Source organism: Macrobrachium rosenbergii, chromosome 22 (assembly GCF_040412425.1).
Source record: "Macrobrachium rosenbergii isolate ZJJX-2024 chromosome 22, ASM4041242v1, whole genome shotgun sequence".
Classification (NCBI taxonomy): Eukaryota; Metazoa; Arthropoda; class Malacostraca; order Decapoda; family Palaemonidae; genus Macrobrachium; species Macrobrachium rosenbergii.
The window spans coordinates 25,095,398-25,109,094 of NC_089762.1; the positions used below are offsets into that span (position 1 = coordinate 25,095,398).

The 13,697-nt window shown below is 36.8% G+C and overlaps 1 protein-coding gene across 1 annotated transcript in view; it reads right to left on the reverse strand.

The window, feature by feature from the left end:
* Positions 1-8,111: 8,111 nt before the first annotated feature.
* The window catches only part of LOC136850672 (RUS family member 1), a 65,338-nt gene continuing 59,752 nt past the window's right edge, over positions 8,112-13,697 (reverse strand). Inside the window, 1 exon segment of the mRNA XM_067124452.1 lies at positions 8,112-9,648. Within this exon segment, the coding sequence (XP_066980553.1) occupies positions 9,593-9,648 (56 nt within the window). The 3' untranslated portion in view covers positions 8,112-9,592.

Consider the following 13,697-nt stretch of genomic DNA (forward strand, 5'->3'; position numbering starts at 1 on the left):
ACAGGATGATGAGAAAGCAAAAGTTGCTTGGTGGATTATCAGTAGTGCCTTTGTCTTTACCTAATCTTTTCCTTCTGAGTGTTTCATTTCTAAATCCATGTTGGCTATCCTTCCCAAGCTGTTGTGGCAAACCTGGCGGATTTCTTTTGTCTTACAAGGTGTGCTGGCCCCACATTGTCAACCAGTCGCTTCTGGCGTTTCTTTAATGTCGTATGGTGACATTTATTTAAACTCTCAAAAGAATTTTTTTGTAAATAATGTAAATACTGTTGTTGTTAATGATATTGTTGTTGATTGTTCTGGTGACTTTTATAAAGTTACTGTTGCTATGAGTTCATTTATTAGTTTTGATAATGATTTTTTGTTAATTTTAATTCTTTCGGGAGACATTGAGCTAAACCCTGGGTCTGTTACTCATTACAGTAAGAAAAACTGAAAGTACTTTACTCAGATATTTGGGACTTAAGGTCAAAATTCCTTGATCTCCAGAGTTGTGCCCCTGACTACGATTTGATGTTTTTATCTGAGACTCATGTAAGTAGTAACAAGTCAAAGGATGAGTTTTTAATCCCGGGGTTTGATGGCCCTGATTTTATTTATCGTTGTAACATCCCACATGCGAAAGGTATGGCTGTACAGTATACACTAAGTCTGGACGACCTATTATCATAAAAAAAAAATTTGGAGTGTAGTTGCCATGAAGTTCTTTGTTTTAAAATTTTCAGTAAGTTCTACAATGTTTACGTATTTGCTCTTTACCGCAGTCCAAATATCGATGATTATATATATGACTGCCTTTTAGCAAGAATTAGTATGACTCAGTCACAGGATTCAAAAGCTTCATCTGTTATTTGTGAAGACTGTAATGTAAAGCACAGTGGGTGGCTAAATTCAAATTCCACAGATCAACATGGCCAGTCTGGTCTTGAGTTCTATGTATCCTCTGATTTTGTCCAGCTGACTAAGGAACCCATGCACATTTCTGGTAATAGATTAGACCTCATATTCACAGGTATTCCAGCTATTGTGAAGTCCAAGGTCTGTGAATATATAGGCACTTCTGATCACTGTGCCACTGAAATGGATATATCTGTCAATGTATATTCCTAATTCCACCGTTGGAAAAACGGTCTGGATGAAATCCAGAGCCAACTGGGATAGCATTATTGAAGCCTGTCAGGCACTTAACATTTCAGTGCCTGACAGGCACTGAAATGTTAAGAGAGGTTAAGAGGGTTAACATTTCAGTTGCTATATTAGATCCTGATCCCAAGAAGTTGAGTGAAATGCTGATGGCTATTTTAATAAGATATGTCCCTAGGAAGGTCATCAAATCCAAGACAAATGACCAGCCATGGTTTGATGGTACATGTAGACAAGCCTACCAAACAAACAGACCAAATTCAACCCATGGAGACAAAATTGTTCAAAGGAAAATTACACCATTTTTGTTGAGCCTCGCGTGCTGCAAATAGAACTTACCATACAGCCAAGAGAAATTACAGTAATTCCTTGAAGAGGAAACTTGAAGGAATTACTCAGTCTCATCTGTGGTGGACCAAATTGGCAATATCTATCTTTCGGTCCGGCTTGTCTTCCATTCCACCACTACTAACTGATGGTAGATTGAGTACTGGCACTAGGGAAAAGGATGAACTGCTTCATGGAGCTTTTGAAGCCAAACAATCAGCTGAGGATGTCCCTCTCCCTGATACTTGTCATCCTGAACCTATTCTTACAAAATTTGGATAATCTTGATAGCTGGGGTGGAGAGGATCTATATGGTTTCTTCCCTTTGTTCTTTAAAAAAATTTCTAATGTGTTGTCTCCCAAGATTACTAGATTCTATAGATTTTTATGTCAATGTAGTATCTTTGTGGATGAGCGCAAGCTTAGTAATACAGTGCCCGTTCCAAAGAGCGACATATCTGGAAACTGCATTAACTACAGGCCAATCTCTATTCTCCCTGTGCTCTCCAAAGTTGCAGAAAAACTTATTTTCATGCCACTATATATGTATGTGGAATCTAAATGACTGTTAGCCGATAGTCAGTTTACATACAGGAAGCAGTTAGGTACCTGCAATGCTCTTGTAGACCTGACATGCCATTTGCAAGGGAGCCTTGATAAGGGTTTTGAGTACAGAGTAATTCAAATACTGTAGATTTTAGTGCTGCTTTTGATTTAGTAAATCACAAGGCACTTATTTATGAACTTCAGAAACTTGGAGTGGGTGAATATGTTGTAGGTTTACTTCAAGATTTCCTTATAGGTAGGCAGCAGTGAGTTGGCGTGGATGCGATCCTTAGTGAACCAAGACCTATTGTGTCAGGAGTTCCACTGGCAGTGTTCTTGGTCCAGTGTTATTTTTAGTGAATAAAAGTGATACAGTATGGTTGTTGGCCTAGAAAACAAGATTGTTCAGTTGCCGATGATGCAACACATGAGTGTAGTACAGTCTCCACTTATGAGAAATGAAGCTGCCCTCGGCCTCAATCAGGACATGAGCCAGATCAGGGAATAGTGTAGTTAGTGGGGTATGAGGCTGAACCCCAGTAAAATAAAAGCACTATTGATAAGCAGATCTTGTACAGATTTCCCACCCCATCCACCCCTTCAGGTGGATTGATTGAGTGAATATAGAGTTTAAGCCAAAGGCCAAGCACTGGGACCTATGAGGTTATTCAGCAATGAAAAAAAGGTTTGAAAGGTGTAACAGGAGGTAAACGTTGTTTGGAGAGGGTGGAAAGTAAGATGGAAGAAAGAGAATATGAAAGGAGGTACAGTAAAAGGAGCGAAAGGGGCTGCAGCTAGGGGCCAAGTGCACACTGCAAAGAACCTTAATGCCTACAGTGCACGGGTTTTCAGGTGGGTGGAATTTTGCTGAATGAGTCTGAAGCTTTAACTATTCTAGGTGTGACTTTTGATTCACATCTAACGTTTGAGAAACATCTAATGAAAGTTTCAGCAAATGTCACATGAAATTTAGGTATTGTTCGTAGGCCTCATATATTTAGGAGTGATTAAATCAATGCAACCTATTTTAGGTCATTGTACTTCCTTTACTAAAATACTGTTCTCCGGTGTGGATGTCTGCTGCTGCCAGAGATTTATCTCTTTTAGATAAAGTGGTTCATGGTGGTAGATTTCTGTTTCCTAATAGTAGCAGTTATGACTTGGACCATCAATGGATGGTCTTGTTTGTCACTTTTCATTTCTCGTTTGTCACTTTTTCATAAGTTGTATTTCAACAGAGGTCTTTCACATTCACACTTGATCCCTGATCCCCTTTATCTGCTGAGAGCAACCAAATTCGCTGCACAGCAGCACCAATATACAGTATATATGCCCAGCTGTTGAACTTCTCAGTTCCAGAGGTCCTTTACTCCTCAAATCACTGTACTGCGGAACAGGCTCCCAGAGGATGTTATGCAATTGGAACTTCAGAAATTCAAGTGAAAATGCAATGAATTACTACCCTAATACTATTCTTCTTCTGCCTTTTGATACATTTTTATCTATTTATCTACCTGGTATTTATTAATCTATTTTTTCTTTGTTAATACTGTAAGTGTTATCTCTTCTTTCTGCATTTCCCTTTACTTCCTCTTATTCCTTCCTAATGATCACCATATTCTTTGGAAGCTTGAATTTTAAGTCAATGGCCCCCGTGGGCTTGTTCCAAAGAATAGGTTTCATCTACTGAATAATAATAATAATAATAATAATAATAATAATAATAATAATAATAATAATAATAAATAATAATAATAAAAATAATAATAATAATAATAATAATATGAAGAAAACAGACACTCTCTTAAACAGGTCTTATTGAAATGATGGCTGTATTATGCAAATTTATCCTATACAGGATCTTTTCTATTTTCCTTATAATTTGCTTTTCAGGCTCAGCAATGTTGGTCAGCGACTGGCCAATATTCATATTGGAAAAAGGATAGTGTGTGGAATGCGGGAAGTCTTTTACTGAAATATTCAATCAGAAATCCGTGGAATCCTTCGTGGTCTGGATTCAGGTTCTTCTACTTCAGGATGTGGTACTGTCGACATGTTTTGACCATCTCGTTGGTCATCTTCAGGACGTGGTTGAGAAGGATCTGGAGAAACAAAGTGCTTGGGTCGGTATTTATAGGGTGGGGGTCTTGATCAGTGCTGAATTATGATTGGGTGCCCAGGGCAAGTCATCTCAGGTGGAGCTTTCTCTCCCATGTTGATGTTCGGGGCTCGTCTTGCGAGCAAGCGTCATTGTAGTGCTGGGGATGAATAGGAGAATTTCGATCCTCAGGTGCGGAATTTTGATTCACTCGTTCGCTATGGGGGTCGCTCGATTCAGGTCTCCTGGCGGCCTTGGGAGGAGAAAGATTTCCTGCGTAATGTTGAGGGTTGGTTTCTCCTTCCTAGTGTGCAATGCTTCCAAAAGGCACAGGCGGCAGTGGTCTGTAGTTCAGTCGATTAATCCCATATTTGTGATTATATCTTTTCTTGCAATTCTCTGGTTATGGGTGGTCCTGGCATGGTTAAAGATGGCTCCCTCTTGGGCATGGCAGGAAATCCTCTTGGGGAAACACATGGTGGCCATACTGATGTAAGAACCGAGGCATCCTCGGATGGGGCATGAGTACTGGTATACCAAGTTGGTTTTCTTCAAGGGGTCCTGCTGAGAGGGGGCTGGATTGTTACACTTCACCAGGCTGCTCGTCTTTTTGCTCTTGTAATAAACGACCAGATAAATATCCTTTTTGGGGTCAACAGGGAAGACATCATCCTTGATGATGTTCTTGAGGGCACACTCATCTTCTTTATATTTATGATGAAATTGTCCTTTATAGAAGAGCTCTATGCATTCAGGGGCATCGAGGTGAGGTTCCTGCAAGTATCATTTATCAATGTTCGCCTTGATAGACTCTTCTATACTTCGGTTTGGGTCTCATTGTCGATGAGGGTCTGGGCTACGTCAGGAGGGCCCTCTCGCACTGCTCCTCCTGGAATGACACACACGAAGAAATGGAACATATTGCCCCAGACCTCATCGACAATGGACACCCAAACCAATATACAGAAGAGTCTATCAAGGCAAACATCGATAAATGTTACCGGCAGGAACCTTGCCTCGATGGCCCTGAATGCATAGAGCTCTTCTATAAAGGACAATTTCATCATAAATATAAAGAAGATGAACATGTCCTCAAGAACATCATCGAGGATAATGTCTGCCCTGTTGACCACAATAAGAATATTCATCTGGTTGTTTATTACAAGAGCAAAAAGACAAGCAGCCTGGTGATGTGTAACAATCCAGGCCCCTCTCAGCAGGACCCCTTGAAGAAAACCAATGTGGTATCCCAGTACTCATGCCCTGTCTGTGGATGCCTCAGTTCTTACACCGGTATATGGTGGTCATACCGATGTTTCTCCAAGAGGATTTCCTGCTACACCCAAGAGGAAGCCATCTTTAACCATGCCAGGACCACCCATAACCAGGAGAATTTCAAGAAAAGATATAATCACAAATATGGAAATAACTGACCGAACTATGGACCACAGCCGCCTGAGCCTCTTGGAAGCATTGCACACTAGGAAGGAGAAACCAACCCTCAACATCATGCAGGAAACCTTTCTTCTCCCCACGGCTGCCAGGAGACCTGCACCGAGCGACCCCCATAGCGAACAAGCTAATCAAAATTCTGCATCTGAGGATCGAAATTCTCCTATTCATCCCCAGCACTACAAAGCTGCTCGCACGCAAGACGAGCTCCCGACATCAACATGGGAGAGATGGCTCCACTTGAGATGACCTGCCCTGGGCACCCAATCATAATTCAGCACTGATCAAGACCCCCCCTATAAATACCGACCCAAGAGCCTTGTTTCTCCAGATCCTTCTCAACCACGTCCTGAAGATGACCAATGATGGTCGAAACATGTCCACGGTACCACAAACTGAAGTAGAAGAACCTGAATCCAGACCACGAAGGATTCCACGGATTTCTGATTGAATATTTCGGTAAAAGACTTCCCGCATTCCACACACTATCCTTTTTCCAATATGAATATTGGCCAGTTGCTGACCAACATCACTGAGCCTGAAAAGCGAATTATAAGGAAAACAGAAAAGATCCTGCATAAGATAAATTTGCACAATACAGCCATCCTTTTCAATAATAATAATAATAATAATAATAATAATAAATACTGTATATATTTTGGAAAGAAAGTATTTATCCGGAATATCATTTCAACAAAAGAGTGTCATAAAATTATAACTTGCTCTCTCCCATCAGGAATTGTAATAGCAGCTATTGCATTCATTTTGGAGGTGATTATAAAGATGAAAAATCATGCTGAGTGATAGCTGGCTCATCCAAGACCAAGAAACTGCTCTGCCATCTCGATATGGAATGGTGATGATGAAAACTTTAATGGTAATACAGTACATAGATGAAGAGAAAATCAAGAAAATCAGGCTATGACTCTTATGGTTTATTTGTCTGTAAGTCCTTAAAAGTAGTTCTGGCAATCCACTGATTAGATACCCTTCACAAAGCACAAAATTAAAATGTTAATTAGGCATTTTTTAACATTGTATTTATGTAACTGGCATCATAAAAGGTGTTTTCCTATGATCTTTTCACTCAATTATCTGTTAAGTTTTTTCAAAGAACTTTGATTGTTTTACATAAAACTCATGATACAGAAAGTTAATGTAATGGAATGAATTTTTGCTGCATCCCACCAAGTTTCATTATACATCCTAAACCCCAAAGGCATCACAGCATTTATGTGCTTGACTCTTCAAGTTATTTCCTAGACTGGTAAAACAATTCAACAAAAAGAAACTGCATGATGAAAGGCAAATTTTGAAAATTAACATTTTCAACAATCTCGTTAAATTAACCAATAAGTTCTAGATGAATATAAAGAAAATTTCCTAAGATTCTGTAAGAGGTGCAATGTTTATCACAATGGTATCCTTCTCCCTGTGAGGGAATACCTTCTCCAAGTCTATCCAGGATTTCCTTAATTTTCCATTCAGATTCTGTTTTTTTGGCCATATTCTTTCTTCTGTGAAATATTCACAGCCCCTGTGGCATCTGCTGTTTTTGGGCAACACCTTTACAATTTCCTGTACTTCCTTTTGAAGGAACAGATTGCTATCTGTTGCGCCATTTATTTATTCTTAAACTGACAACTCTTTCAGCCATTAAGCAATGACTATCATCAGGGCTATACTTGATTTACAGTGGAACCACACCCCAATACATGGAAGTACAGTACAAAAAATTATTAAAAACGAGAATCTAAAAATGAAACTAATGTATAAATTTCATGGAGGAGAGGAAGGAAAGACTGAATAAATTTTACAGGTTTGGATGCCTCTCCCTGAAATTTTACCAGACTGGATCCTCCAGCTCACTGGCCTACAGGTGTTTTGTGCCCAATGTAGTACATATACCAAGACTTTCATGCCTCCTATGAACTTGAGTTTACAATTACACTGATCCCAGATGTCTGGGACCATCAGGGAGCAGGGAGTTTTCTTATCTCAAGGGCAGCTGATGATTTTCAGCAGTAGTTCCTTATAAGGTACCTTCAATGTTGCGCTTTTAGGTGTTGTAGTGTCACTGTGTTTACTTCCCTAAGCAATGGATTAGCTTTTTCATCTCCAGTCTTTCTTTTAGACAATAAGCCTGTACTTCTCCACAAATTCAAGCTGAAGTTTTTAAAGAAGTGGCAAAAACTACTGCAATGATACTCCATTTTTATACTTTTAAACTGACAGCTGTTTCAGCCATTACCTTAAAGCTACCATCACGGTTATGCTAAATCTAAAATGGAACTACATTCCAAAATACAGAGTACAGTGAAAACCTGAATACAAACAAGAATCTAAAGAATTTAAATTAGCACATAATGATTTACTACCTGGTGTAGAACCACACACCAGAGCAAAGTCTAATCCCGTATTCTGACTGAAAAGAAAACTCAAGGAAAATGCAACTTTCCGAGTTTCAAATTTTTTTAGCCAGCTGACTTTCAAGCTTACGAATACAAAAGGATATGAGTGCCAAGGTTAAATTATACAACAGTCATTTGATATAACAAAAATATATTTCCAAGGCCATTGTATTTATGGAGTTTTTTATGAAAGTGATCAGTAGATTTCAAGTATTCAAATATTTCTGTAAGACTCATTCATCAAAGACTTTTATACCTGCAGAAGATCATCTTTTTTGGTGCGTTAAAAACAAGACAGAACGTGTCTTAATTCAGGTACATCTGTAAAAACCTTACGTTCTGTTTGGAATTCTATACAATATCATAAAATAACAACTTTAGTGGAGAATCTTACATCACTGATGTATGACAGGGCAAAATATTGCCATAAAATGCTAAAAAAATAATTGTGTTGAATGTATCTAGTATCCTTGAATTGTTACATTTACACAACTTAACCTTGTAGTAGTTGTAAATCAATCATTTACAAGTAAAAACAGCAATAATACTCAAGACTGAAAATTAACTGCCTGATTCAGATGTGGATTGGTCATTGACCAAAGATACTGGGGACAATGACGTCATATGGAGGAGTAAACAAATTTGAGAAGCAGAGTAGCACAAAACCGAAACACAAAGCAGAAGAAATAAATAAATAAATACCCCTACAAAGGGATATAAAATAAGCAATCAAACAAAGGATGTGGTGGCACCTCCTTTGACCTTCACCTTAAAGAGAATTAATACCATTACAACTAGGGAACCATGAGCTGCAATAATCATATTGCAATAATAACACAAATTTCACCCCATATACAGGCTATAAATCTTTTTAAGATTCTTGGTTAACATACCGTTATTCCATTACTATGTTCAATTCTAAAACTTTTTGCCACTTGCAACAAGGGAAACATACACCATTTTTGGGGTCAATAAAGGTTTCTTATATATTTTATGTAAAGTTTATAAATATCTGGGTTGTGCTATGGCCTTCCACAGTGGGATTGGAGTTTCCTTGCTTGAAAGTATACTTAAAACACACTTTCCTTACTAGATCCATTTTTATTCTTTGGTTATTGTGTAATCAATTTACTTGTTGCTACTGATATTTATTGCATATACAGTTAACATTTAAATTTACTGTTTTTGTACATCTATATTTAAATTGATAATTTTATATATTTTTATACATTTATGTTATGTTTTTATTATATATGGTACTTGTTTTTTCTTATTTGCTGTATTTTCCTTTTTCATATAAGGCCATTCTATTCTCAAAAATAGGAAACTCCAAACTTCTTAAATCTAAAGGAAATTATATGATACTGTACCTTCATACACCTGAAATTTGTAACCTCAGAAGTATATAACATTGAATGAATGTGTTCCATTATTATATCAGATATGATATGTAAAATATGAAAAATAATTTTCTTCAATAATGAGCTTCTTAGTATAGAAGTTAGTACAGTACTAGATGCATATTGAGAAACTGGTGCAAAAATAATGAAGATAAAATTATTCTTAAAAGAGGGAATTGGCAGGATTGTTGACAATCCCTCAAATAAAGAATAAATTACGTCTGAATTCGCCATTCTCCTGCAGCAAACAGCAGCTTCTCTGTATGCCAGTCTGGAAGATAGAAAATGTTTTGAGAAATATGACAGTACAGTATTTGGTATACTGTGATCTGCAATTTCAGATGCTTGACATTATATATATTGCCCTTTATTCCTTCTTCCAAGCTCCAACAGATTTCATTATTCACTGACATGCAATAGTGCAGAAAACAGATGAAATGAGTTTCTTGATTCTTCATTCTTACACAAACCTCTGATATATTTAGGAAGGTCCAAAACTCATCCTTACAAAATTAGTCTCTGTTTTGGCTAATTGCTTAGGAGCTTATTATAGAGAATTTTCTTTATTGCTCACAGTAAATTTGTTTTTCAAGATGTAACGCTGCTGTTGATCACTTTGAAGCTGAATAATTATACATTCTGTAGTATGTTTGAAAAAGAAACAAATGATTTAGTTAGGGTCATTTGATACTATTAGAAACTCATACAATGACATCAAATTGTTATCAGAATCTCAATGTTTTCATAAGAATCACATACTCCTAACAGTTTTTGAACAGACACAAAAGTATCTGCAAAACCTTTCTCTTTGATAAAAGAAACAAAATTCACTGCAGAAAAGATATGTGGTCTTTAGCCTGCTTCTCATCTTCAGAAATAACAGGCGAATAACCTCTTTCAACAATATCAACAATAATTTTTCTAGGTTCCCTGAAAAAGTTCTTCAGCAGTACAAGTATCCTTATATACCAACCCAAGGGTCCAGATAAAAAGCCTGATGAACTTCTGATTTTGATGGTTTATCTTTGATAGTCAGGTGCTTAATAACTGTAGCACTGAGAGCAGGAGCAGGATTCAGTAGAATCAACAAGATGTGGACATTTCACACTGAATAAATTACTTGATCAATTTACCATAATACAACTAAAATGCTTTTTTGCCATAACCTAATGGTATTACTCAAGATCAAGATCAATGTATTACTCAAGATCAAGATGAATGTTCTTAGATATATTTTCCTAATGATTTTAAAACCTCAAGTTAAACAGAAATTTGTTTTAACTCAAAGAACAAATTTAGGATTTTTCCAAATGTGAAAACTTCCATGGCAGGAAAATCAGCACAATTTAAAAAATATATATTATCAGCAAAAGAACTACCGTATATACTTGCACATCATGCGACTTTTGAAGACTTAATTTTGAAGCTAATTTTAAAGGGGTCACATCATAAACGAGATATAAAATTAGCGTATGTAATATTCACATACTGTATTAGTATCGTATAATAAAATACAAACATAACGAATATGTATCTTTTCAATGGACCTCTTAAAAAGTTATGCTTTACTTCACTGTATCCAATAATACTGTATGTGTTCCCATAATACTATTATTTTAAAAAATACAAACATAGTGATCACACTCCATTTGCATTGTTTAGGTTTTTGTGAACACAGACAATGATACCATGACAGATCTGAGGGAGTGGACAGGTGTTTTTAACCAAACCATTTACCATAATTTGTTGACATCAGCCTCGATACATAACTGCAACATTAAAATGATTGAGTTTATTTGTTCAATATGGTAGAATGTATGTACAGGTCCACAATGAATGAATGTATGTACTTATCCAAAACCCTCACGGCAAGCTGTTTCGGTTTTTGTAATTTTATGGATTTTGGAACTGAAAGTTGCTCCTTAATACATAAGCACATTTCATGTCTAACAATTACATTCTGTCAAACTAAAAAATATACAGCATCAATAAGAACTGTAATTTTCGTATATACTCGTTAATTATCTGATCTTATGTATCATCTGATCCTTAAAATTTTGTCCAAAAACATGATTTCATTACATATATCGTGTATACATAGTGAGAGATACATTTTCAGTAGATTGCATAAGGATATGCTTAATGTGCAGGTTTAAATCTTTTGGTAGATGATACAAGGCTAAGTTTCCTATGCATTGTACAAGCACAGGCTTCCTATGCCTGTCTCAGTTTCGGTAGATTTCACCAATAAAGGATAAGTAAATTAGCTTTAAACTAATAGGCTTAGGAGCAAAAGTTCAGTAGGTTAAACATGAATCATCCTGCATCCAACCAGGTTTACCAAACTTGTGGCTTGTGTAAGAATTCAGTACTGTTTCTTACATTAACAACCACTTGCTACTGCACGCAAAACACTTAAGTAAACAACAGCAAGTACTGGTTTACAGTTATCAACTTGTTAAAAACTTGCTTATTTTCAGTGTAATTCCATGAATGAAAATAAAATATATTTTTAATCATCCTTCATACAATGGAGAAGGTGTTAAGAAAGTATGCCACCAAATTCAAGCAGAAGGTTACAGCTGTGTCTGAAGAAACGAATAATGAGCAGACTGCATAATGCTTTGGAGGCAAAAGCAACATCTGCAACTGGCAAAATCACACGTGCTTAATTCAATTTAATTTACTGCGTTTATAAATAGACTACAGTAGTGGCAATTTTTAAACCCAGCTTTGATAATTTACGAAAGAAATTTATCTCTGAATTAAGTGCCATTCAGCAACTAAAGACAGTGATGATGTCGGTAAAATGCAGGCAGCTGATTATTTTACGAATGTAAACAAAACCAGAATGCCAATCGCACATGATCTCTCTGTTCACATTTTGTAATACTATATGGTAATAAGACGTGCATTATGATTAGCTACGGTAAAACAACAGTTTTATTAAAATTATCATTATTCTCAATACAACTACAGGCAGTTCCCGGTTTACGACGGGTTCCGTAAACCGAAAAATTGTCGAAAATCGTCAAAAATCCTAAGAAAACCCTACTTTTAATGCTCTGAGTGCATTGGAAACGATGTAAACTGCATTTTTATTGAGTTTTCAACAAAAAACCTCCAAAATTTTTATTATTCTGCCATTTTGGAGCCATATTTCTTCCGTCAGATTGGGGTATGACGCGTCGTAACTCTGGAACATGTGTCACAAACCGGGAAATAATTTCTGATGAATATATGTGAAAAGCATCGTAACCCCGGAACGTCGTAAGCCGGACCCATCTTAACCAGGGGACTGCCTGTATTATTCAACTTTTGCAAATGGATATCTGTCAGTGTAACAAACTAACTCAGGCAGAAGTCTCTCTCTCTCTCTCTCTCTCTCTCTCTCTCTCTCTCTCTCTCTCTCTCTCTCTCTCTCTCTCTCATTGATGCTCCATTTGTGCTCCATTCACCCACTAAAAAACTCCAGTTTTTAGAATTCTGGATGAAGTGATTGTAAAACTGAGCCAACATAAAGAACCGAATCGACAAACAGCTGACTGCCGATGTCATTTACTGTAACTATCAGGAGCTTATTATGAGTTCTGCTAAAACTGTCAAGTTGTTAAACCCTGCCTATTCTCAATGGTGGCTTCCATAACTAAAACTGAAATACATTTTTATTCAACCTTCACGCAATGGAGATCTTAAGAAAGAATACCAGTAAATTAAAGCTACAGGTTATAGCCAAAGCTGAATAAAATGAATAACGGGCAGGTGAAAGTGATGTCCGGAGCTGGTGAAACCACACTTAACACTTAAACAATTAAGTAATGTGCACGTTTTAAACCCAACTTTGTTAATTTACAGAAAAAAGTATCTCTGAATCATATCTCTTTTAGCAACTAATGGCAATGAAGATATCGACATTTTGAGAATGTAAACAATATCAGACGCAAATGGCGTAGGATGACAATGTTTATATTCTGTAATACAATAACAATATGATAATAATACAAGCAATATACTGTAACTGGATACAGCAAGCAAAAACAACCTTACTGTGGTAGAGTTGTTGAAATTAGCGGAAGGGATAAGACAGTAGCGGAAGGGATAAGACAGAGAAGTGATAAGAAATGTAGAGAGCGTGAAGCTGCCAGACTGCAGGAAAGAAACATACACTTGGTCAGGCTGTTCTTCTTCCTGTTCCTCTGTACATCACTCCAAACCGTAAAAGATGCTGATCTCGACACATTTGTCGCAAAGAAAATTTGACAAAATCCACAACTGACTGATGTTGAGCAAGTTAACTCCCAATCCGAAGAAGTTGTCTAA